This window comes from Rhinopithecus bieti, unplaced genomic scaffold (genome assembly GCF_001698545.2).
Source record: "Rhinopithecus bieti isolate Rb0 unplaced genomic scaffold, ASM169854v2 scaffold_7648, whole genome shotgun sequence".
Classification (NCBI taxonomy): domain Eukaryota; kingdom Metazoa; phylum Chordata; class Mammalia; order Primates; family Cercopithecidae; genus Rhinopithecus; species Rhinopithecus bieti.
The window spans coordinates 1,601,523-1,628,288 of NW_016805609.1; the positions used below are offsets into that span (position 1 = coordinate 1,601,523).

Genomic DNA, 26,766 nt, shown 5'->3' on the forward strand with positions numbered 1-26,766 from the left:
GGCTGTCTGGGATTGCTTCAAAATATTCCAGAGAGAGGGCCATTTAGGACGGGAGTATACATGAAACAATATTGGTTATGAGTTGATAATTGTTGAAGCTGGATAATAGGTATGTGAAGGTTTATACCATTCTCTCTACTTTTGTGTTATGTTTGAAATTTTCATTACAAAAGTAAAGCTTCCATTCTTGGCGATGATGAAGTAACAGGAACCATATTTCCTGTCTCACTTGAACCCACTAAAAGATGGGGCAAACTATGTCAAATAGAGGTTTTCAGACATTGGACAACAGGCAGCACAGGACAGTGATCCTTGAGAGAAGGGGTAAAAAGCACAGTGAGCCCTATGATTGCCTCATCTTACTGCTTGGAAAGAGTTTCCACACTACAATGCAAGGAGCGTGACAGAGTAGCACTACAGATCCTGTAGACATTAAAGGATATTAAGAGAATATGATTAAAAACCTTATGCCAATAAATTTGACAACTTTGATGAAATGGACACATTTCTTAAAAGACACAAAACTACCAAAGGTCACTCGAGAAGATAATAGGTAACTAGACTAACTTTATATTTATTTTAAAAATTGAATTTCTTATTAAAAAGTTTACCACAAAGAGAACTTCAGTCCCAAAATCTTCACTGGTGAATTCTACCAAGCATTTGTAAAAGAATTAATCCCAGCTGGGTGTAATGGCTGACACTGTAATCCCAGCACTTTGGGAGGCCGAGGCAGGTGGAACCTTTGAGTCAAGAGTTCAAGACCAGTCTGGGCAATGTGGCAAAAATGTCTCTACAAAAAATACAAAAATTATCCAGGCATAGTGGAATGTACCTGTAATCTCAGCTAGCTACTCAGGAGGCTGAGGTGGGAGGCTCACTTTAGCCTGGGAGGTCAAGGCTGCACTAAGGTATGATTGGACTGCTGTACTTCAACCTGGGCGACAGAATAAGACCCTGTCTCAAAAAAAAAATACCAGTTCTACTTAAGATTTTCCAGAAGGTGAAGAGGAGGGAATACTTCTTGAAGCATTATATGAGGCCAGCATTACCTGATACTAAAGACAGGAGAACTAAAGACTAATACCTATCATGAACATAGACCTGAAAATTCTTAATAAAATGTTGGCAGGTCAAATCCAACAATATATAAAAAGTAATACATCGTAACCAATTAAGTTTTATCTCAGAGATATAAGGTTGGTTTAATATTTGGATATTCATCAATATAATTCACCATATTAACAGACTGAAACTGAAAAACTAGATCATTTCAATATATACAGAAAAAACGTCAAAATTCAGCATCCCTTCCTTATAAAAACTTTTTACAGCTAGCAATCGAAGGAGACTTCATCATTCTGATAAAGGATATCTGAAAACCAATAGCTCATATCAATCTTAGTGGAAAACTGTAAACTGTCCCCTTATGATTGGGGACGAGGAAAATGCCCAACCTCACCACTTCTAGTCCACATTGTACTGGAAGTTCTAGTCAGTGCAGTAAGGCTAGAAAAATTAAATGTATTAAATGTTAAAAAAAAAAAAACCCTCCAAACATGATTATCTCTGTGGAAAATCTTAAGGAATCTACAAAAATGCTACTAGAACCATCAATGAACATTAGGAAGATTGTAGGAGATAAATTCAATATATAGAAGTTCATTGCGGCCCCACCTACAATGAACAATTGGCAATTGCAATTTTAAACAGTACTATTTACAATAGCATCAAAAATGAAATACCTGACTGGGCATGGTGGCTCAAACCTATAATTCTAGCACTTTGAGAGGCCAAGGCTGGAGGATGACTTGAGCTCGGAAGGTCAAGGCTGCCACAAGCTGTGATTTTACCACTGCACTTCAGCCTGGACAAGGGAGTGAAACCCTGTCATTAAAAAGAAAGACTTTGGGAGGCCGAGATGGCCAGATAATCAGAGGTCAGGAGTTCGAGACCAGCCTGGCCAACATGGCGAAACCCCATCTTTACTAAAAATACAAAAATTAGCTGGGCATGGTGGCACACGCCTGTAATCCCAGCTACTCGGGAGGCTGATTCAGGAGGATCACTTGAACCCAGAAGGCAGAGGTTGCAGTGAGCCAAGATCATGTCACTACACTCCAGCCTGTGTGACAGAGTAAGACTCTGTCCCCAAAAAAAGAAAGGAAAAAAAATACTAGGTATATATTTACAAGACTTGTATCCTGAAAACTGCGAAACTTTGATGAGAGAAAACTTTTCTGAGAGAAACTAAATACATTGTGAATCAAAAGTTCAGGATTTCTTAAAATGTCATTTCTCTTCCAAATCTATAAATTCAATAAAATTCCCAGCCAGATTATAGAAATTGACTTATTCTAAAATACAGTGGACTTAGAAGAGCAAAAACAACTTTGAAAAGTAAGTTGCAGGACTCCCACTAATTTTAAAATGTATTATGATGTTACAACAATCAAGACATTGTATTAAAGTAGATATATATGGATCAATGGAACAGAATAGAGAATCTAGAAATACATCCACATAAAATTCAATAAAATTCCCAGCCAGATTATAGAAATTGACTTATTCTAAAATGCAATGGACTTAGAAGAGCAAAAACAGCTTTGAAAAATAAGTTGCAGGACTCCCACTAATTTTAAAATTTATTATGACGTTACAACAATCAAGACATTGTCTCTGTATTAAAGTAGATATATATGGATCAATGAAACAGAATAGAGAATCTAGAAATACATCCACATATTTATGGTCAGTTTTTTTTTGTTGTTTTTTTTTTGACAAAGATGCCCAGGGATTTCAATGGAGAAAGAGTAATCTTTGTAACAAGTAGTGCTGGAACAATTGCATAGTCATATGTAAAAAATGAACCGTAACTTTACCTTGTATCATATACAAATAAGTTACAGACTTAAATGTAAGAGCTAAAATTATAAAACTTCTTGAAGAAATGTAAGAGAAAATCTTAGTGACCTTGGTTTTGGCAAGGATTTCTCAGATAAAATAGAAAAGCACAAATTATAAGAGAAAAAGAATAATTGCATTCATCAAAATGAACAACTTTTGCTTTTCCGTAGATGCTGTTACAAAAAGGCAAGCTACAAACTGGGAGAATATATTTGCAATACACCTCACAGAGGACTTGTATGTAGACCAAGAGTACTATGCCTGTGGGCCAAACCTAGCCCAAGGTCTTGTTTTTGTAAAGTCCCTGTGAGCTAAGAGTAGTTTTCATATGTTTGAGAGAGAGAGAGAGAGAGAGAGAGAGAGAGAGAGAGAGCGAGAGAGCGTGTGTGTGTGTAATGTGACAGAGACTTTATATGGCCCTCATGTGGCTCTCAAAGCCTAATTTCCTTATTGGCATTTAAAGTTTGCTGACCCCTGATGGATGCTGTAAAAATAACTTCAACTATCAATACAAAGAAGACCAACCCAGTCAAAAAATGGGCAAAGAACTTCACCATACTAAAGGAAGTATATGAATAGTAAATAAGCACGTGAAAAGATTCCCAACCTGACTTTACTGGTCTTAGGTAGAAAAGAAAAAGTATATATATATATATAAAAAAGAAAAGATGCCCAACCTTATTAGTCAGTAGGGAAGTTTATATTAAAGGCATGAGTTACACCATAAACTCACTAGAATCGCTAAAATTTTAAAAGACTGATACTAAATTGCTGAGAATTTGGGGCAGCTGTAGCTGTCATATACTGCTGGTGGGAATTTAAAATGTATATAATCACTGGAAAATCATTTGGGAGTTTAAGGGCTAAATATATACCTGACATATGAAATGAAAGGGTGTGTCTGTGAAAGACTGGTACACTAATATGTACAGCTGTCTTTGTAATAGCTAAAAACTGGAAATAAGACCGGGTGCAGTGGCTCATACCTATAATCCCAGCACTTTAGGAGGCCAAGGCAGGAGAATCATGCCCAGGAGTTTGAGACCAGCCTGGGCAACATAGCAAGACTCTGTTTCTACAAAAAATTAAAAATTTGCCTGGCATGATGGTGAATGCCTGTAGTCCCAGCTACTCGGGAGGCTGAGGTTGGAGAATCACTTGAGCCTGGGAGGTTGAGGCTGCAGTGAACTGTGATCATGTCACTGCACTCTAGCCTAGGCAGTAGAACAAGACCCTGTCTCAAAACAAAGAAACAACAACAACAAAAATGGAGGTTAATGCCCAGCAACACCTGAATGATTAAACAAATTATGGTATGTGGAATATTACTCTGCCACAAAAAGAAATGAATTACTGATACACACATGAATGAATCTCAGTGAAGCTGAGTGGAAGAAACCAGACCAAAAGAGAGCATGCACTATATAATTTCAAAGCTTTTGAGGGTAATAGATATGTTTATTATCTTGATGGTAATAGCTTTACAGATGTGTATATTTGTCAGAATTCATCAAGTTGTCTCCTTTAAATATTGCAGTTTATGATTCCTTGGTTATACCCCAAAAGTTAGGGAGGAAAACTGAAATGAGTTACAAAAAAAATTAAGTTAGAGTTTTATCATTTATTTCACTTGTCTTTTATTAGTATTTTATTATATCATTTTAAACATATACAAGATTATGAAGAGTAACATAACATCCATGTGTCCACTACCCCTCTTTAACAAATGTTAACCCTTGCCATATTTGTTGTAGATTTTTAAACCTATTCGTGTATTCAGAGTCTCTTTTTACCGTTCCCCATGTATTCTACTTCCCCAGAGTCTGGCAGTCTTCGGCAGGGTTATGTACGTGATTCACTGTACACTTAATTTAAATGTAATGTATTTGTTACATAAATATGAATTATATAGGGGTGGCTTTTTGTGGAAAGCATCCATAAAGGGTAGATTTTAGGAAATGTAGACATAGGACTGCACAGGTGAATGGAAAGATTAAATCAGAGTAAAGTAGCAGCTTTATTATTCTGAAGCCAACCTCTTCAGACCCTTTGACTTAAGAAAAACAATTTTGCTAGCAGATAAGCAACTAGGAGTATGCAGGCACAAACACACATAACCAAACAAAGCTGAAGATTAGGTTTGATATGCTAGGACTGGGCAAAAGCCACAGATGTGAAAAACAGGAAAGTCCTCTCCCCCACTCCCCACCTTCACGAAGAACAAAGGAAGGAAAGCATGGCAGAATGAATAGCAGTAGTATTCTAAATAGGTAGTCGGTGTCCAGCAAAAAGCAATCAAAGGTAAGTCCCAAATGGGAGTGGAGAGTGAAGAAAATGAACTAGCTACCAGAGGAGAGCCTCATCAGGGCTTATTTCCTGAACATGTGGGGAATGTCATCTGCTACTTATTCATTTGTTCTATTGGTAAGTAATTGTAGAGTCCATGCTGAAGTTACTTCATTGATTGAGCTTATGAATGTGGTTGTTCCATATAGGAAATGTTGTTATAAAAGAGGTTTCATGAAGAAGTTGACCCGTCAGGCAGATAATATTAATATGTATAGCTTTAAATCAAATAACACAGTTGTATCAGTCCATTTTCATGCTGCTAGTAAAGACATACCCGAGACTGGGCAGTTTACAAAAGAAAGAGGTTTAATGGACTTACAGTTCCATATGGCTGGGGAGGCCTCACAATCATGGTGGAAGACAAGGAGGAGCAAGTCACATCTTACATGGATGGTGGCAGGCAAAGACAGAGCTTGTACAGGGAAGCTCCCCCTTATAGAACCATCAGATCTCATGAGACTTACTATCATGAGAACAGCATGGGAAGGACCTGCCCCCATGATTCAGTTGCCTCCCACCAGGTCCCTCCCACAACATGTGAGAATTCAAGATGAAATTTGGGTGGGGACATAGCCAAACTGTATCAGCAATACAATATTTGATTCTGGTGCCTGAAGTTTTACTTTTACCTCAGTATTAACGAGAAGAAAATGATTTGTTTGTGTCATGTTTACAGAAGTATGAAATCAATGGCTTTGGAGTAAGTACGCTCCTAAATTTTAACCCACTCTTGACACAGAGATACTCTTCCAATAGCCCTTATACAGATGGACTGAGATTAGTACAGATTGGCATGGTGTTCTCTTCTGATCCATTTTGTTAGTAAATAGGATAAATACTGTGTTGGGGGGTTTTTTTTGTTTTTGTTTTTTTTGTTTTGTTTTGTTTTGTTTTTTGGAGACAATCTCACTCTGTCGCCCAGGCTGGAGTGCAGTAGCACAATCTCAGCTCACTGCAACCTCAGTCCCCTGGGTTCAGGTGATTCACCTGCTTCAGCCTCCCAAGTAGCTGGGACTACAGGCGAGCGCTACCACACCCGGCTAATCAGCTAATGTTTGCATTTTTAATAGAGATGGTGTTTCACCATGCCTGGCCTCAAACTCCTGACATCAAATGATCCACCCACCTTGGCCTCCCAAAGTCCTGGGATTACAGGTGTGAGCCACCACACCTGGCCAAGAAATACTGTTTTGAGTAGAGCTGACTGCTGTGTTTCTGGAAAGTAGGAAAGTTTTTTGGGGAGGAGGTTTTGTTTTTAATCAGTGAATTACTAATTTTTTTTTTTTTTTACAAAGACAGCCACTTTCAAAGTTAAAGTTAAAATTCCTGTAGTTGAATGCATTTTGGTTATTCAGAAAGCACAAATAGCCAACATAACTTATTATGTATTATTTTGATTATATTTTAATGATGTGTAATTTCTCAACACATTTGCTGTTTTGTTTTGTTTCCTTGAGAACAGGGTCTTACTCTCTCACCCAGGCTGAAGTGCGGTGGCACGGTCAACAGCTTGCTGCAGCCTGGAAATCCTGGGCTCAAGCAGTCCTCCTGCCTCAGCCTTTCCAGGTATCTAGGACTACAGGTGCATGCCACACACCTGGCTAATTATTTTTTATTTGTAGAGATAGTTCTCACTATGTTGCCCTGGCTGGTCTCAAACTCCTAACCTCAAGCAATCTTCCCACCTCAGCCTCCCGAAGTACTGGCATGTGCCACCGTACCCAGCCATTTGCATAATTTTAAAGTTAACTAGAGAAACTTAGCACATTTTGATTCTTTTTGTTCTTGTTCCTTTTCCTTGTCCTTTGCCCAATTTAGCCATTACCACATTCCTAATTCACTTTTTTCTAACTATCACGGCTACTGCCCTGTCTAGGCATTAAGTCCTAATAGCTGTGGCCTTGCTTTTTACTAATTTTGTACTCATTTAACTGCCTGGAAAAAAAATTGTACTCATTTTTATATTCTGCTGCAGAAATCTACAGCTTTATAATGTTATACATGATCCAAAGCTTTACAGTAGTCTTCTAATGTCTACTTCCAACTTCTAGCCTTTTTTACCTTGGTTGGCTGTTCCAGTGTTCCTACCATTGTTTATAACCTCTGTGTCTTTCCTATGTCGTTTGTTCACCTTTGTCATTCTGAGTCCATTGCTGCTTTTAAAACCAGAACTCTTCCTTGACACACATAAGTAACCTTACTTAACACTACCTCTGACTTTATTTTGCATTTCCTCAGCAATATTTTATACCACTCTGTTTTTCTTACTCATATGTTGATTTGAAAGTTCTTAAATGATCTGAGTGTACCTATAGTCCCGACTACTTCAGAGGCTGAGATAGGAGGATCACTTGAGTCCAGGAGTTCAAGTCCAGCCTGGGCAACATTGTAAGACCTTATCTCTAAAAAAATAAAAAATAAAAATTTTAAATGCTTTTCATTTATAAATACTTTACCAGCCCTTTTGTAAGGTTCTTTCATTTCTTGTTGTGCATACTTAATACATGTTTGTTGCTGTCTGATCATAGTCATTTGCCACACATTTGAAAGAGTCAAGAATGATGACTAAAAGTATGTAGTAGAATATGTGTATGGTAGTTCACTTTCTCTTTTACCTACTCTTGTTTTCTTCTCGTGTTTGCTGCCGTTTACCTGCACATGATTTTATCTGTCTTATCTGTTCCTGCTATGCAGCTTCATTTGAACTAAAGAGAAATTTTTTTTCCTACTTGTCCCTTTGAACACATGGCAGGTTGCTCTGAGGAACTATTGCTACCATTTGGTTTTGTCCTTTTTTCTGTCATTGAAATAAATTCACAAAAGAAGATTGACAAAATTTCAGTAGAGATTGTATTCATGAGGGGACTTAGAGGTAACTAACTACCATGGAGTTTGATACTTTTCAGATTTTGGAAGATAAATAGGGCAACAGACCTATAGAACATCCCCTGAGAAAGGCAAATGGTTGGAAGCCTCTCTTTGGTAATGTCACTAACTTATGGACTATTTTTAGTACAAGTTAGTAAGCTGTGTGTAAATCCAAATACAGAGGTTGGTAAAAATTTGTTATTTTATTTTTGACCATGGGCAGGTTTCCTAACCACTCCAAGCTTAATCATTATCTGCAGCCATAAGTATGATACCTATCTAATTTGGAGGGATATTATGATACTCAGTTTAGTAATATACATCAAGGTGCCTAGTGTGGTGCTTAGCATGAAGCCAGTGTTTCCTTTAAAAGTATAGATTTACATCAGAATTAATATTGGTTGTAAAAATGGAAAGTTGTTACATTTATTTGTTTATACTAATACCAAATTTAGGAGTTCTGTGCTTTTCATACGACCTCCCTTCAGGCTACCTGCTTGCCACTCCCTCAAAAAAGAACTGAATTTCAGAGGAGACATTTTTTTTTTCACTTAAATGAGATGTGTATAATTTTGAAGAAAACATTTTACAAGGAAATAGTATTACTCCCATTATTTTATTGTTTATGATTAAATTAGTTTAAGTAGAATTTATGGTCTTGTGTATTAAAAGTTAAGATTATTCTTTTCTAAATTTCAAGTATTACATTAAAATTTAAAGTTGACTTTTTTAAAAAATGATTGAGTTTTATGTTTTTTAAATGTGTATTCTTTCTGGTAACTGAAACAAATGGTTAGTATTTGAATTTGAAATCAACTAAATTGGAATGAAATTTTATTAAAGGAAGAAATGTGTTAATTTACAGCTAATGTTTTAGTAAAAGTTGATGATACCTGTGACTTAATTTTACTCATATAGAAAATGGTTTTCATTTTATTTGATTCTTATTGTAATGAACTGTTACTAAAATAACAGTTTTAATATATATAGTTTTCATAAGAAATTCTGTGAATAATTCTTACTTCTTCCACAAGAGGGCCTTCTTCGAAAAGCTTTTTCTTGTTTAATGTCGAGGTATTTCTTTAAAATTTCCATGACAAATGAACTTTCACAAAAAGAATTTTAGAAAAAAAGATAACACTTGCAAATTTTTTCTAGGGTATATAACTACAAAGTAATCTTTTTTGAGATGTTAGTGGGGGATATTTTGTACATTTCATTCATTTCTTCTCTTACATCTTAAACCTATGGAGTATTTTCTATTCTCTATTAACTATTAAAGGCTAGACTCTAAGCAGAAATGTAGATAAAGCCTTTTCACTAGTCTGACTTTACAGCATTAGCTGATATAATTATATATGCCTTCCCATTTCCACTCTTAAAAAGCTCAGCAAGAATTGTGGTTTTAAAAACAAAAAGCAAAACAGGTGCTATAGGAAGATCTGTGTCACAAACACGTATGTATAGAAAGAATATTTTCTCATATAAATATTTTATTGCACATATGCCACCAAACAGAAACTATTAAATGAGGTTTTATCTTTCTAAGTCCAGAGCTTCAAATTATCAACTCATTGATATTTCTTTTCCATAATGTTCTAATACTTTATTTTTAGCAAAGTCCAGAGGAACAAGAATCAGGCATAAAAGAAATTAGGAGTATTTAGTTTCTATCCAGCTGTTCCTTGTTTTGCATTTGCCTGAGTACAATGGTCCTTAGCAGAGTAGGGGTGATTGGGAGTCTTTAACATATTCTTTTATTTCTCTCAAGCTATAGGGACTGAGGAATTTATTCAAGGAAACCATAGTACTAAGTGGTTAGTATAAAGGATTGCTTGTATTTTCAGTTTGGTCCAGTATATATCCTTTTACTTTTCACAACTATTGTCTTGGTTTAGTTTATTTGCTATCAAACACGTGTGCATAAAAGTCACCTGAAGGCCCCCTTATTAATACAGGTGTCCAGACCTCAGCCCCGGAGATATTAATCAAATAGATTTGGAATGTGCTTAGGCCATTCCAGATCCCCCACCCCCAAGTGTTTTTTGTGCCAACCAGAGTTTGAGGGTTAGTGAAAAGAGCAAACCAGACCTGTTTTATTTCTCAGAAATCTGCTAGTTCCGTAACCTTGGGCAAGTTTCTTAATGTGTCTGAGCCACATCTACAAATAGAGATAACACTTTTCTTTAAGATCATAATTGGGATTTGAACAATTAACAGGATAGTGGTTGTAACAGTGCTTGACCTATAGAAGACATTTAGTAAATGAGATACCTTCCCTATTACATGTGAAATTCTTGCAGTCTGGCCCTTGTCCATTTTACCAACTCTGATCTTTTACATCCTTACGAATTCCTCTCCTCCAACCACATTAGATTACTTGTTTCTTAAAATAAGCAGGTGTTTGAGGCTCATATGCCTTAAAATTCATAATCACCTATCCTTGGAATGGTCATCTGCTGCTGTTCCTTATTTCATGTCATTTAAGGCTGTTAAGTTGTCATAGCTTCTGTGACCACTCTGACCTTCCCTACATACATACTCTGTTCAGTCTGCTCCTGCTGAGAGGTGCCATGCTGTAATGAAAAGAGCATGTGTCCTGTAAGCAGACAGGGATCTGAATCATGACAGTCTCTAAATGTGTGGGCTTGGGCAAGTTACTTAATTCCTTTCAATCTCTCTCTCTCTTTTTTTTTTTTTTTTTTTTTTTAATGCACTAAATGAGGATAATATTACTGTGCAGTGCTTGTGAGAAGTAAAGGGAATAATGTATGCAAAGCACCTAGCCAAGGGCCTAGCACATAAGCATTCAGTAAAGAGTAACTGTTTCTGTTATGATAATGATCGTGTGTCTCTTTCTCCTTACTCACCTTTCTGTGACCAATGCAGATTTTAATACTGGCATTTAATAGGTTCTCGGTAATTATTTGGTGAAGGAATGAATAGGTCCATGAATAAATAACCACATGGAAGGTACTTGGGACACTATCAAGCATGATTTAAAGGTTCTAACTACATTTGAGTGCTGAGTTTTCTGATACGAAGCCTGTGTACTGTGTAACTTAAATCAGATTGTAATATAATTACATGACCGTGCCTGGTGGCTCACTCCTGTAATCCCAGCACTTTTGAGAGGCCAAGGCAGATGGATCACTTGAGGCCAGGAGTTGGAGACCAGCCTGGCCAACATGGTGAAACCTTGTCTCTACTAAAAACACAAAAATTAGCCAGGCATGGTGGTGCACATCTGTAATCTCAGCTGCTCGGGAGGCTGGGACGTGATAATCACTTGAATCTGGGAGGCGGAGGTTGCAGTGAACTGAGATCACGTCACTGCACTCCAGCCTGGGTGACAGAGCAAGACTGTCTCAAAAAAATGAGTAAATAAGTAAATAAATAAATACAATTACCTGGAGCTAAGCTAAACTTTCAGAAAAAGGCAGTAAAATTTAAATTTTACAATTCTTATGGATTAGAGAAATGCCAGGTTATTGATGTGCTGATGTATTTTAAAGTTTAAGTTCAAATTTAACCTTTATAATAAAAAGAGTCATTATTTGACAGATGCTTTCAGATAATTTGATTATCATTATAAGCAGAATTCAACAATGTATTTAATATGTGGTAGTTTAATAAAACAGCCCTCTGCTTTAACAGTAACATTCAAATTTTCGAAATAAATTTTTTCAATAGCAACATTTCATTGAGTTGGATGAAAACAGACAGAGATTATTGCAGAAATGCAAGGAACTTATGAAGAGAGCTAGGCAAGTATGCAACCTGGGTGCAGAGCAGACTCTTCCTCAAGAATACCAGACAGTAAGTATAAAAAGTATATAATGCTACAATTGCCATATTTAACATATTTTTAAGATTATAGGATCTTAAGCATTGTAACAGGCCATGAAAATATGATGTGTCATAAAAAATAGGGAGTTTTCCACATTTTAAACTGAATAGATATATAAAATAATGTTCCTTAACAGATCAGTGCTACTGGTACTATAACATTTATTCTTCCAATACAAATGCCTTTTAATGGGTACAGTTGGAACATACAGTTTTTCATGGAAACATTGTGCCAGTAATTGGTATATCAGAAATAACAAATAGGATATTTTAAAAATAAAGGGAAAATGAAAATGTTTCCCCGGAAATTGGGGTGTTTAATTAGGGTTCAATGGGAGCTGAATATTTAGGACTAACATCTGCCAATAAGAACAGGAAAAAAAGAGGTCTTACTTCCATTATATGTTTTATGCTGACATACCACTCAGTAAAATTAGGAGATGCTGCCCTTTAGTCATATCCCACTGTTAATTTACATACGTCTTTGATAAGTGGGGATGATACTTTGTCTGCATACCTATTCAGAATAATGTCAAAATGAAATTAGAAAATAAATTTTAAAATATCTAGTATTGGTGTGTCTTTTTAAAATTCTTAATTTCAAATGTTATCTATTTCAATAGATAATGAAATGACTACTAAAGATATAAAGAACTGGAAAAAATGAATGGATTATAATTTTCAGATCCTCAACTGATTTATTTTATGATATCAGACACAGAATCACAGAGAATGGATTCGACTATTTGGATACATACTAGGAACTCAGTAGATATCTTTAAAACAAATTGAGAAGCTTGTTTCTAAAAACAGTAGAATATCTTCAGAATACATTGTGTTGTTATAAAATAAATATAAGTACCATCTGTACTAATTTTTTCTTTCAGAAAAAGCATGATTCTGTTCTTGATAAGTCATACTGTTTTTGAATCAAAATTAGAAGATGATTAATCATTAAAATGTATTAATTACCTCCTATATGGCAAGCATTGAACAAGACAGACATACTTCCTTCTCAGCTGAAACTTACATTCTAGTCTGGAAGATTAATTAGGTAGAGGAAAACACAAATCAAAAATCAGATAATGTCAGATAACAAGAAATGCTAAGAAAAATAAAACAGGGTGAGGAGATGGAGTGACATGGATGGGAACTTGGTCAGGGAAGCCTCCTTTGAAAAGATACCATTTTATAACAGTCCTGAATGAAGAGAACAGATCAGTTAAGTGAAGATGTGAGGGAAAAGTATTCCAGACAGAGAAAACGACTTAGACAAAGCCCAGAACAGAAGTATATTTGGGACGTTTCAGAATAAAAGGAATCTCATTGGGGTTAAAAATTATCCAAGCAGAGAAGAAGGCAGAAGCCAAGATTATGTGGGGCTTGTAGACCATACGAGGAATTAAAGTTGTATTCTTTTGGGATGGACTCCAGTGGAGGATCTTAAACAGAAAAATGACATTACTACTTTTATGAAAGAGCATTCTAACTTCTGTTCTTCTAGATGGAGGATAAAGTAGGGATACAAGAATGGAAGCAATGAAACCATTTAGAAGGTCATGTCTTTGGACCACGCAAGAGATATATAATGGCATGAATTCGGGTGATAGCACTGAAGAGAGAGAGGGAGAAGTGGACAGATCTTAGATATCTTAAGACTTGCTGATGGATTTGACCCCTAAATGAAGGATGAGAGAGAGAGAAGAGAGAACCCCTAAATTTTTCACCCGAACAAATTACGGTGCCATTTATTGGAATGGAGAAGATTGAAGGAGAAACAGGGTTGCTTAAAGTGGTAGGTAAGGTGGGTGAAATCCAGATTCTGTTTCACCATCTTAAATTTAAGATGCCTGTTAGAGTCAAGTGAGGATATCGATTAAATAAATGTTGGACACAAGAGCTTAAATCTCAGTAAGTCAGAGATTCAACAAAGGAATATTTGAATGTCTATAGAAGTTGAACTGCTTTCTAAGAGGTTAAAATAATAAGCTGAAGATATTAGATTAGTATGTCAAGATCTTTTTCAGGGTTTCAGGATTCATTTTGTACCATGTAGTATACAGCCTTTGCAGGTTGTGCTAAGCCAAACAATGTACTGATTGCCTCTCCTCAAAAAAAAAAGTGTTCTAATTTGTCCCCATGGCATGGACCCAGAAGATAGTACCATGGTGAAATTCAACTGTCAAAGTAATTAGATACTAAGGATGCTTTTTTAGTTCTTCATAAGTGCAGTATAAAGTTCTAACTTCTTGCTCTCTTTCAATGCCCCACATATTCTGGACCCATTCTACCAATTCAGCAAGTACCCACCATTCCAAATGGACACAACTCCTCACTCCCCATGGTATGCAGTACTCATTCTTTTTTCCCAAGCTCCTGTCTTCCCTCTGCCTTGCTCCTCCCTAGCCATTTGCTTTAAGGCCCAGAGATGAATTCTAGGCCTTTGGATTCTCTTAACTCTGCCATAGCATGAACTGATACTTCTTTTCTCTAAATTCCCTAGCCTATAAGATATGTACTGCTTGTTTGAATACTCAACATCAATACGTTGCCTTAAGGTCTTATCCAGTACATACATTTTGTTTTCTTTAAAATACAAGCTTTCGAAGGCAAATGACCCTGTTTATTATTCCTTTGTATCCTTGTGTACCAGCATGCTGTTGAACAGATAGTAGATAACTTATTCAGCAGATTATTTTTATTTTAACTATTTGAATGGAACTGTTTTCATTGTATCTATAATGTTGGGCAATTTTTTTCTTTAGGTTTTCCAAGACCTTCCAAACACATTGGATGAAATTGATGCTTTATTAACTGAAGAAAGATCAAGAGCTTCCTGCTTCACGGGACTGAATCCTACAGTATGCCTGTTTCTCTACTCCCATTCTGCATCCAGCCACCACCACCACCACCCTCCTCATACACACACATACACACACAGAGTTCCCTCCAGTACTTGCCTCCCACTCTGTACTAGAGCTCTTGGTAATGATAAGCTAGACAGCAGGAACAATGTGCTTTAAATGCCAGATTCTGAATCTATTAGAATTTTAAATAGATTCTTCCTAAGGAACACAATGTTCTGTGCCTTTTCTTTATAAAAAGAATAGTCGGGCTAACCTGAAATAGTGCAATGTATTTTTTCAAGGATAAAAAATGTCACTTTCAGTATGTAATAAGAACATCAATTATTTGCATACAAACAATGCAGCACAATTGGCATTTTCAGTTAATGTTTTAATCAATGCAGAATTGTATATACTTTTATACTTTGGTAGATTTATCTTAAAGAAGTTTTTTTTCCCCCCTGCCAGATTGTTCAGGAGTATACAAAAGAGAAGAAGAAATAGAGCAGTTAACTGAGGAACTAAAGGGAAAGAAAGTTGAACTAGATCAATACAGGGAAAAACATTTCACAGGTAATTTTTTTAGTTTTTAATCTTTTTTACTGTTATTTCATGTGATTATTAATGAAATGGATGTAGAAATAATGCGAAAAATGAGAGGTCATGACATGCTTTAGAGAAGTGTGTTATTGGCCCAGCCTTACTGATACAAAATTTATGTGAAATTTTGTGTCACAATATAGTAATACTGCTTTTAAATTGTGTTTTTATATTGCCTTTATTTGTAGGTAAAAGAAAGGTGGCTTAATCCTTTAAAAGAGCTGGTAGAAAAAATTAATGAAAAATTCAGCAATTTTTTTAGTTCCATGCAGTGTGCTGGTGAAGTTGATCTCCATACAGAAAATGAGGTAAAATTGCATTTGAAATATATTTCTGGCAAGTAATTTTAATTATATGCTTAAAGTACATATAAATTATTTATTTACTTTAGAGTTATATCTGAAAAGTTTTGTTTACCAAAATGTTGAAAGAAAGGAGAAAACCACCTATGGGATTCCATTAGGGTCACTTTTTTTGGTGGGGGGTGATGTTTGGAATTAGTAACTAATACCTTGTAACTCTTTTTATACAATCTGAGTAATGGTTATTCAGTTGTATTGAATAAATACGTTACTTTATAAAGCTACCACAGCTGGAGTTAGAAGACTCATAAACAGATTAGTTTGAAATATAGTATATATCAGTGTCTTTTTTTTTTTTTTTAATAATTTAAGAATTCATGGTTGGGTGTGGTGGCTCACGCCTGTAATCCCAGCACTTTGTGAGGCCGAGGCAGGCAGATAGCTTGAGCCGAAGGGTTTGAGACCAGCCTGGGCAACATGGCAAAACCCCATCTCTATAAAAATACAAAAATTAGCTGGGTGTGGTGGTATGCACCTGTGGTCCCAGCTACTCTGAAGGCTGAGGTGCAAGGATGGCTTGAGCTTGGAAGGTGGAGGTTCCAGTGAGCTAAAATGGTGCCACTGCACTCCAGCCTGGGCAACAAAACCAGACCTCGTCTCAAAAAAAAAAAGAATTTAAGAATTCATGAGAATGAAAATACTGGGAAATTTGCTACTAATTTCTTGTACTATAAGTTTATGCATTGCAATTTGGGCTAAAATTAATTTTTCATTAAGACAGGCAAAGGCCAGGTGCTGTGGCTCGTGCCTATTCCCGCTTTGGCAGGCCAAGGCAGGAGGATCACTTGAATTCAGGCGTTTGAGACCAGCCTGGGCAACAGAGTGAGACAGAGACTCTGTCTCAAAACAAAAGTAACTACTAGAAAATTGAAAATTACATATGTGGGTTGCATTGTATCTTTCTCTTGGTCAGTACTATCTTAGACCTTAAAGCTCTATTCAATTAATAGGTAACCTTTAATTAGTAAGTTTCATGTTTTTTGTTTTGGTTTTTTTGAGACAAAGTCTTGCTGTGTCACCCAGGCTGGAGTGCAGTGGCACCATCTTGGCTCACTGCAACCTCCACCTCCTGGGTTCAAGCTATTCTTCTGCCTCAGACTCCTAAGTAGCTGGGATTACAGACGCCCGCCACCACGCCCGGCTAATTTTTGTATTTTTAGTAGAGACGGGGTTTTCTCATGTTGGCCAGGCTGGTCTCAAACTCCTGACCTCAAGTGATCCACCCCCCTCGGCCTCCCAAATTGCTGAGATTACAGGCATGAGCCACCGCACCCAGCCTAATTAGTAAGTTATGTATCTCATTTTTAAGGTAATCTGAACCTGACATAGAAATGCCATCAATAAGAATAGTAAATAAAACTTAGAGCATCCTCAGTTTTAGCAACATTTATAAAACACTAATGTACTCATTACAACAAATATTTATTGAGCACCTATTATGTGCCAGGCTTGCTTTTTTCTGAGTATTGTGTGTATGTATGACTTAAGTTTTCAAAGTATATGTGTAATTCCTACCTTGTTTTTTCCTTCTTAACCAACTGAAGAAGTTAGGGGGATTCTTGGCCCTCTGCAGTTATCATACACAGCCGCTTCTCTACCACAAGAGAGCATGACACGCCATTACGTTCTAATTGCTTTCACCTGCAGTTTAAGAACCTAGCACTTTGGAAGTAAAATAGATAGTGCCTTTCCAGGACAGAGTTCCTCACTCAGTAATTTCTAAAAACTCTTGGGGAAGCCTACTAAACTTGAATAGAATGGTATAGAGGAGGAAAATGTTAATTTAATCTGAATATTTTCCTTATCTGAATAGATCCTTGAAAACCCTTAGAGCTTTTATATAGTAACTGTTTTCTTAATATTATTTTTAAAAATACATATATATTTATTGTTATGTAAACTAGTGTCACTAAATATTGAATTCTTTACTCTTAGTTAATTCAATCCATTTTCAAATAATAGAATGACATTACCAGAGGAAACTCATTTTCATCAACTTTTTAAATGTTTTATAGGAAGATTATGATAAATACGGAATTCGAATTAGAGTCAAATTTCGCAGTAGTACTCAACTGCATGAATTAACTCCTCATCATCAAAGCGGAGGTGAAAGAAGTGTTTCTACCATGTTATACTTGATGGCACTCCAGGAGCTAAATAGGTGTCCATTCAGAGTAGTTGATGAAATCAATCAGGTATGGTGATTGTTCTGTTACTTGGATCTTCTTATATCCTATAATAGAAATAAATATAATCATTATTATTGCCATTGTTTAGGGAATGGACCCAATCAATGAACGGAGAGTGTTTGAAATGGTTGTAAATACTGCCTGTAAAGAAAATACATCTCAATACTTTTCATAACACCAAAGGTAGGTAAAAGTAACCTAAAAGTGGTCATATACTCAGAAATTCCCTGTGACTTAATCATAGAGTTTTTGTCCCAATATGTTCGTATTAACAGGAACACTCCCAAAAAAGGAATTTAAAAGGTTAACAGTAATATCTACATTATTAAAGGGACAAGTTCCAGTGTCATGCTTAATCAGAGGAAGAAGTGTAGGAGACATATTATTATGTTCTAAAATTGAGATTTTCTCATTCCTCTTCTAGAAAAGGTACTCTTTCAGCACTAAAAGATGACTGGGGAATACAACTGCTAAGACTCTGGCTCTTCATTTTCCCAAAAAAGCCTCTCATCATATACTGCCCTTCCTCTTTATTTGCAACTAACACTATGCTGGCCCAGGGGAAGTTTAAGTATCCCAACATCTTCTGCTCACAGTTTAATTCTGATAAAAACAGAATTATGTTTGTAGATAATTTTTCATAATCTAGAACTATTACAATGGGAAATTTTCTTTTGTTAAATCTAGTGCTGTGAGTAAAGTACAAAGCATATATATTCAAAGATGTGTTTATTAATGTAATCAGATTTTTTCCTTTTTAAGTATTCTTGAAAAATTTTGGCCACGTGCAGTGGCTCACACCTGTAATCCCACTACTTTTTGAGGCCAAGGCAGGTGGATCGCTTGAGCCCAGGAGTTCAAGACCAGCCTGGGCAGCATGGCAAAACCCCATCTCTACAAAAAAAAAAAAAGCAAAAATTAGCTGGGCACGGCAGCATGCGCCTATAGCCCCAGCTACTTGGGAGGCTGAGGCACGAAGATCGCTTGAGCCTGGGAGGCGAAGGTTTCAGTGAGCCGAGATCACACCACTGCACTGCAGCCTGGGTGACAGAATGAGACCTTGTCCCCCCCACCCCAAAAAAAAAAAAATTGTTTTTACCCATCCTACATTCAGATTTTTATTAAACAGTGTCATCTGTATTCTTTTTTTCAGTAGATAGTCTTGTGGAATAGTCACATCTGTTAATACCCTACTGCTTGCCAAATAGCCTACAAATGTCCCTCTTACACACTTTTCAGGATACCAGGCTATCAAAGAAGTTGCTTGAGAAGTGTTTATAAATAAAAAGTAAAAGTATCTACCCTAGGAAAATTATGGAGGACATACTCTTTTCCAAGGTCTGCCAAGGAAGTTGAATAATCCCAATTATCTTGTGAATCTAGAGGGCTCAATTATTCCTTATTTTGATTGTTCCTTAGGCCAGACTACAGGTATGCTAATTTAGGTAAGGATTACAGTCTGGCAAGGTTTATACTGAGGTGTTTAAGAGCTTCTTAAGGCTCTTATTGACTGGGCGTAGTGGCTCACACCTGTAATCCCAGCACTTTGGGAGACCAAGGCGGGTGGATCACCTGAGGTCAGGAGTTCGAGACCAGCCTGGCCAACATGGTGAAACCTCTTCTCTACTGAAAATACAAAAAACTAGCTGGGCCAGGTGGTGCGTGCCTGTAATCCCAGCTACTCTGGAGGCTGGCTGAGAGGCACGAGAATCTCTTGAATCTGGGTGGTGGAGGTTGCAGCGAGCTGAGATCGCGCCTCTGTACTCCGGCCTGGGCAACAGGGTGGGAAAAAAAAGTTTTATTAATATTACAAATAAAATCATACATTTGACTGTACACATGTAAGGTTGGAAAACTATACTTCTCAGTATGTAGCTTATATGACAATTTGTTTTAATACTTACAGCTCCTGCAAAATCTTCCTTATTCTGAAAAGATGACAGTTTTGTTTGTCTACAATGGCCCTCATATGCTGGAACCAAACAGATGGAATTTAAAGGCTTTCCAAAGGCGGCGGCGCCGTATTACATTCACTCAACCTTCTCAATAAAAGTAAAGAGAGGGAACTTGGGAATTTTTTTGTTAAATTCTGTTTATAAGTATGGCTCAACTGAATAAAAGTTAGGAGATTGATTAAAACGAAAAGCAGTTGTTTTTGGAAACCTGCTTTTAAATACAAATAGATTGATAATGGAAACCTTAATGACCTTTCCAAAATATCATCTGGTAGTAAAAGTTAAGTCTTCTTCAGTCTTGGTTGAACTTGAGTCCTTGGCATTCTGACCATGAGTCATTGAGTTCTCATGTTAAAAGATACTTAATATTACAAATCAGAGGTACAGTAGAAGAGGGGTTAATCACAAGAAGTTACGTATATGGTAGCCCTGAGCTTTAATTGCAGAGTAACTTTAATTACTTTTAGAGCCTAAAGATGACTCTAGAGCCTAAGTCCTAGTTTCTCCCAGTGTTATATTTAATTTTTAAAAATTGATATGAAAATGTCTAATGTATAGTAATAATTTATGACAGATCTATTCCTTTCTTCCTATTAAAAAAGATTACCTTATCTCCAGTAGGAAATGGAATTTTATGGGCCTTTAAAAGAAAGTTTTATGAAAGTTGATGCTGTAATTTTATTGGTATTTCAAGGGGAAAAAAACACTGGGGTTCAAAAATCGTAGTAGAACTGCTTTGAAATGCTACAAGATGGCCACTAGATGATGCAAAATACAACCAAAATTTTGACAGAGAATAAAATTAGGTGACAAGCGTTTTTAAAGAATAACCTTGTGAAGTGTGGGGACAGGGGTTGCTTTTTTTTATTTTATTTAAAGTCAATTGTATTTTACATCTTAAATTTCTAAAAGCATTTTGTAATTATTTTAGTAAGATTTTCTTAAAATTTCATATACTGGTTTCTACAATTTATATTTGAAATGTCTCAGTGTTATGTAAAGAGTGACAGAAAAGCATTGATTTCTTTAAAACCATAATGTTTTTAGAACTTAAGCTTATAGGGCCTTTCTTACAATGTTGATGTACCTATTTTAGAAAATCTAGTTTAAACTGTTTTCTTTCAGCGCAAAAGAATTAAATGGGAAAATCATTTGTTTAAGTTATACTAATTAGTAGAGCCAAACAAATTTTCTTCTTTTAAAAAATAAATCTTCTAAGAAAATAGACAGTCCACGGTCATGTCTTTGAACAGTGGATTGGATCTGTGCCAGTAATGACAAAATTATTTTTTTTACTTGCTTGCCTGAATAAATTAAAGAATTGCTTTCAGTTTGGGTTTTGTATATTCTTAAGTAGCCATTGAAATTTATATTCTTATTAGGTCAAAAAATGGTGAACCATAAGTTTATGTGTTCTCACTTAGACATTTTCTCTTCAAAAAAGTGTTTTCTTTTTTATAAAATTTTAAAAGAGGCTTCCCTTCTTAAACTAACTCCAGTGCATGAAGTATGAAAATATTTTAAAATGACATTTTTAGTAATATGAGCAAGTCATGTAAATATTGAAGAACTTGGTAACATATTAGTAAATGGATATTACCAAATGTTTTCATTGTTAATTACTTTGCTTTCCACCAAAATATCTTTACTAAAATGTGCTTGGTGTAGTTTGTTTATTGTCTAAATTAGTGCCAGTCATCTTATTTCTGCAAAATGAGTATCAATGTGAAAAAGAAGCGTCAAGATTAAGCATGCCTGAAAATAAAATGGTCAATTACATTTCAATTTACATAGACCAACAACTGTTCCATACTTTGTTTGTAAACATTTAGTTTCTCTACTGGGCAAAATTAATATTTGGCTTTACATTGAATTTAGAGCTGTGAAGAATAAATTATGTATCATTTTAGCATATTAAACAGTAGTAAGTCTAGCACATAGTCTCAGCCACTTAAAACTTTATTTTCTGCAAAAGTTGTTTTTTGTTTGTTTGTTTTGAGATGGAGTCTCGCTCTGTTGCCCAGGCTGGAGTGCAGTGACGTGATCTCAGCTCACTGCAACCTCCGCCTCCTGGGTTCCAGCGATTCTCCTGCCTCAGCCTCCCAAGTAACTGGGACAACAGGCACGTGCCACCATACCTGGCTATTTTTTTATACTTTTGGTAGAGACGGGGTTTCAGTATATTGGCCAGGCTGGTCTCGAACTCCTGACCTCGTGATCCACCCACCTCGGCCTCCCAAAGTGCTGGGATTATAGGCGTGAGCCACTGCACCTGGCCAAAAGTTGATTTTAATTACATAAAATTGTAGAACCGTCTAGTAAAACTTGATTTGGCGAATACACTGATATTTTAAAACCTTAAGGTGACAACCATTTTCTTTGCCTACATCTTCATTGGTTTGCCTTGGAAGAGTCTCTGTTAAAAGGTTTTCCATATTCAAAGTAAAAGGAAAGACTTCTTGCTTTCTAATTGTCTCTTGGACACAGGCCTATTTTCTTTGGGGTATAAACCTTTAGATGTGAAAAATGTAATTTCATTCTGCTGTTGTGTGTGCGTGTGTGTGTAATTGAAAAAAACTTTGTGGGAAATCCTACTTTGTTGGTAATAAATCAATATTTTCATATTCTTTTGGTGTATGTTATTTTAAGTGAGAACTATTTTTTATACTCTGAACCTTATTAAGAGTCATTTTGGTTTTCAGATTTACTAAAAAAAAGTCTGTTGAGTAACCCACATTTACAAAATAGTGTTCAGCAGTCTATTAGTGTTCAAAAGGGTAGAAATTTTAGTCCCTTGTCTGCCTGCAATGAAATCACAGTCTAATAGAAGCAATAAACACTCATGAAAAAAAGGTTTAAACAATTTAAAGAAGTCAAGTTACAGGGCCAAGTATTCATCAGAGAGGCTGCAACATAGGTTAGCTGTTTTTAGGTTTAAACACTAAGTTTGCTAACAACATGCCCAATAGCCAATTTTCACTTATTACTCCTTACATTAAGCTACTATATAAAGTAATCTTTTTGAAATATATTTTTGAGTCAGGCAGACTTTTCACTTACAAGTTACTTGATAGTCTCATCATTGGTGAAATGAGAATCATACCTAATTCACAGAGTTGTTGAGAGGAGCAAATGAGATCGGGGCCTATTGGGGCACATAGCATTATAGTGAGTACATTATTAATGTTTATGTATCTTCTCATATTTTAAACCTAGAAAAATGTACTGTGAATTTTATACACCCAGGTCTGAGAATTCTAAATAAAGTGAATGTAGAGATTAACTATTTTGTAGTCTATTGATAAATAGTTCCAAGGATGCCAATACCAACAGACTTTGAGCACTGGAGAGTGCTCAAAGAGTCTGTATTTTTATAGATCTTGTTACCTTGTTAAATTCAAATAAAAGTTAGTCAAATGAGCTTCTTTAAAGACATTCCATCTCATTATTTTATATTGATACATACTTTGGAAAATTTATAATTAATAGAATTTGCACATTTGGGAGATTTGACTATGTTAACAATTTGAGCTTTTTATTTTCACCGAAAAGCTTAGGTATGGGGGATTTTATTTATTTTTTAATGTTGAATTATAACTGTTTGTTGCTGCAAAATAAATGGTGATTGGCTGGAAGATTCAGATATTTTCAAAAAAACTAGCTTTGTATAATCCCAAAGAGAGAGAGCAGGGCTCCTCTGGTTAGCTTCATTCTAAGCTCTGCTAAGAGGACTTGGTGAAGCTGAGGGCACCCTAAAAACAGCTCTGGCCCTGGCCCTGCCTTTATCAGAGAGGCTGCAACGTAGGTTAGTTATTTTTAGGTAGGTCAGAAACACCTGAAAGATGTTCTCCTTCCACAAACAGTACCTTACCTGTCTGACCATGCTTTTGTTAGTAAACTTCCATTTCCTTTTGCCTAAGGAGAATGTTACACACTCTTGGCATTCAGGGCCATGCATTTAGAGTGAAGGTTGAGGTGACAGGGTGTCAAGAGGGTCACTTGACCATTTCTGCCAAATTTGAGTGGGTTAAAAGAATTCCAGTGAAGGAAAGATTTGGGACAAGCTGCCCAATTAATATTCTAGAATGGTAAATTTTACATTCCTTTCATATTATTTAGAATTTATTCTAAAAAAGAGATGAGGTCTTGGTATATTGCCGAGGCTTGTCTCAAACCAGCCTCAAACAATCCTCTCTCAGCCTCCCAAAGTGCTGGGATTACAGGTGTGAGCCACTGCACCCAGCCTAGAATTTTAGTCCCAGTGATCTCTGACATTGTGAAATTCTGTACCATCAGAGATTAGTTGTTAGATTTAGGAGGGACCTTCTGAGTGATTTAGGCCATCCCCGTCTTTTCAGTCAGAAATCATGGAAAGAAGTTACTTGAAAAGTTTTTTTGTTTGTCTGAGACAGAGTCTTGCTCTTGTTGCCCAAGCTGGAGTGCAGTGGTGCAATCTCGGTTCACTGCAAACTCCTCCTGGGTTCAAGCAGTTCTCCTACCTCAGCCTCCCAAGTAGCTGGGATTACAGGTGCACACCACCACACCCAGTTAAATTTTTGTATTTTTAGTAGAGACGGGGTTTCACTATGTTTGCCAGGCTGGTCTTGAACTCCTGACCTCAGGTGATCTGCCTGCCTCATCCTCCCAAAGTGCCAGGATTACAGGCGTGAGCCACTGCACCCGGCCCCTAAAGGAGATTTTTTTTTTCTTCATAAGTATTTAAATCTACATTGTCATATATAACAACTCTGTACTGTTGATGGAGAAAAAGGGACTTAACAATGTTGAGTCTTTCAAGTTCTTTTTTTATTCTTTTTCTTTAAGACTGTTTATTGCTTTGGTTGCCCAAGCTAGCCTCAAACTCCTGGCCTCAAGCTATTCTCCTGCCTCAGTCTCCCAAAGTACTGAGATTACAAGCCTGAGTCACCACACCCGGCCTCAGGTTCTTCCTGTTGGTAAATGGCAGAGGTGAGACTGAAGAAACAGGTCCAACGGATTTTTTTTTCTCTTAGAAAATGCCATCATGCCTTGCTATCAAATATCAAACTACCTTGGCTTTTTGAGTTGTTGGAATTATTACATAAGCAGTCCCTACTTTTGTAATTAACTTCCTTGTGGGTAAGATACTGCTTCTCCAATATGCCCCCAAATCAGGGTACAGATTTCTTCTACTGTAACAAAGACCAAAATATAATGTATACAAGATAGAAGTTTATTCTTAACAGAGCATAAGCATGCTGGGGCTGATAGGCCGACTCCTCTCTCAACTTCTGTTGGTTGCTCTGCTCTCCTCAGGAACCTGTGTGTTTCCTCTCATAGTCCAAGACGGCTGCTTTAGTTCTTGCCAGCATATCTGTATCCAGACCATCTAAAGGAATAAAGAGCTGGCACTGTAGCTCATGCCTGTAATCCCAGCTATTCTGGAGGCTGAGGTAGGAGGATCACGAGGCCAGGAATTCAAGACCAGCCTGAGCAAGATGGCAAGACCATGTCTCTTAAACAAAAAAGAGAGAGAGAGGGACAAGGGGAGACTGTGATCACTTCTTTTAAGAGCATGATCTGCAAGAGGCACACATTACTTTTGCTCTTGTCCAGAACTTAGTTACATAGCCTGAGCTAGCTGCAAGAGAGAGTTGAATATGTCACCTGTAGCTGTATGGCTATGTGTATACATAAACTCCAGCCACCCTGTTAATACGGGGAGGGTGAATATTGGAGGACGCTCAGGAGTCTGCCACAAGACCTAAGAAATAAGTAGTTACCCTGTGGCCTACTGAGAATGTATTCAAAGCAAGGACCTGGTAGCTTTTCCATCACACATAAAAATCCAGAGTCATCACAGCCTTCAAGGTTCCTACTTATTAACCCTATCTGCCCCATCTGAAGTAGCACGCCTGCCCCACTCAACTGTCTTACTATGCATTCTTTTTCTTCATAACCTTTGTCACTACCTACCATGATATATTTTGTCTTCCCCATTAAAATATAAGTTCTCTGAAGGCAGAGACTTGGTTGTGTTGATTGCTTCCAGCCCAGAGCCTAGAAAAATGCTGAGCACATAGTAAGGACTCAGTAACTGTAGCATGAAAGAATGAATGCTCTTTCTCCCAACACCGACAATGATTTGAGCATATTCCATTATTCATTTAATCCTTATTTGTACGGTAAGCAAAGCACTATACTACATAGTTTGAGGAATGAAAAATATGGTCTGCATGTTATTCCACTCTGAAGAAAATCTAGCAAGTGCTATAAAGTGGATCACAAAGATACAAGACAAATTTCGAAGTGCTGTAAGTAACAGATTGAACACCACTGGAATTGAGAGGGATTGGGATCTACCTGGCATCTGGAAGACTTCCTGAAGTTATAGAATGGGTATTCACAGTGAAAGAGGGAAACAGCATGCAGGCAGGCTGTCATAGGGTGCTTTATAGGAATTAGAAAGGTTAAAAAATAAACAGTCAACTGATCAATTTGGTCATGGGCAACTCAGGGTTTTGTTGGTAAAAGACTAACCAAGTCTAATGCAGATGAGAGTTAGCTATTTCTCCACAACCATGTTAGCAGGTTACAATAAAAGTACGTCTTAGGTCAAATTCTGTGACGCATACAGACATTTGTTAAACATCTATTACAAGCAAGCACAAAACTGTGCATTATAACTTGTTTTGTAAGCATGGTAGAGTTCTAGCTCTTTATCATTTGGGGTAATTTGATCACACATGAAAGGTTCACTTATACCAAATGTGATGACATTCCTGAAGCTGGTTATCCTTCATTTTTTATTTTTATTTATTTTATTTTATTATTATTATTATTTTTTTTTTTTTTTTTTGAG

At 36.5% G+C, this 26,766-nt stretch overlaps 1 protein-coding gene across 1 annotated transcript in view; it reads left to right on the forward strand.

The window, feature by feature from the left end:
• Window positions 1-22,552, forward strand: part of SMC5 (structural maintenance of chromosomes 5) — a 105,709-nt gene extending 83,157 nt beyond the window's left edge. Inside the window, 11 exon segments of the mRNA XM_017873065.1 lie at window positions 11,818-11,943; window positions 14,273-14,317; window positions 14,739-14,834; window positions 15,288-15,300; window positions 15,303-15,379; window positions 15,381-15,392; window positions 15,608-15,727; window positions 17,797-17,976; window positions 18,059-18,134; window positions 18,137-18,153; window positions 19,877-22,552. Coding sequence (XP_017728554.1) covers window positions 11,818-11,943; window positions 14,273-14,317; window positions 14,739-14,834; window positions 15,288-15,300; window positions 15,303-15,379; window positions 15,381-15,392; window positions 15,608-15,727; window positions 17,797-17,976; window positions 18,059-18,134; window positions 18,137-18,153; window positions 19,877-20,020 — 906 coding nt within the window. The 3' untranslated portion in view covers window positions 20,021-22,552.
• The last annotated feature ends 4,214 nt before the right edge of the window (window positions 22,553-26,766 follow it).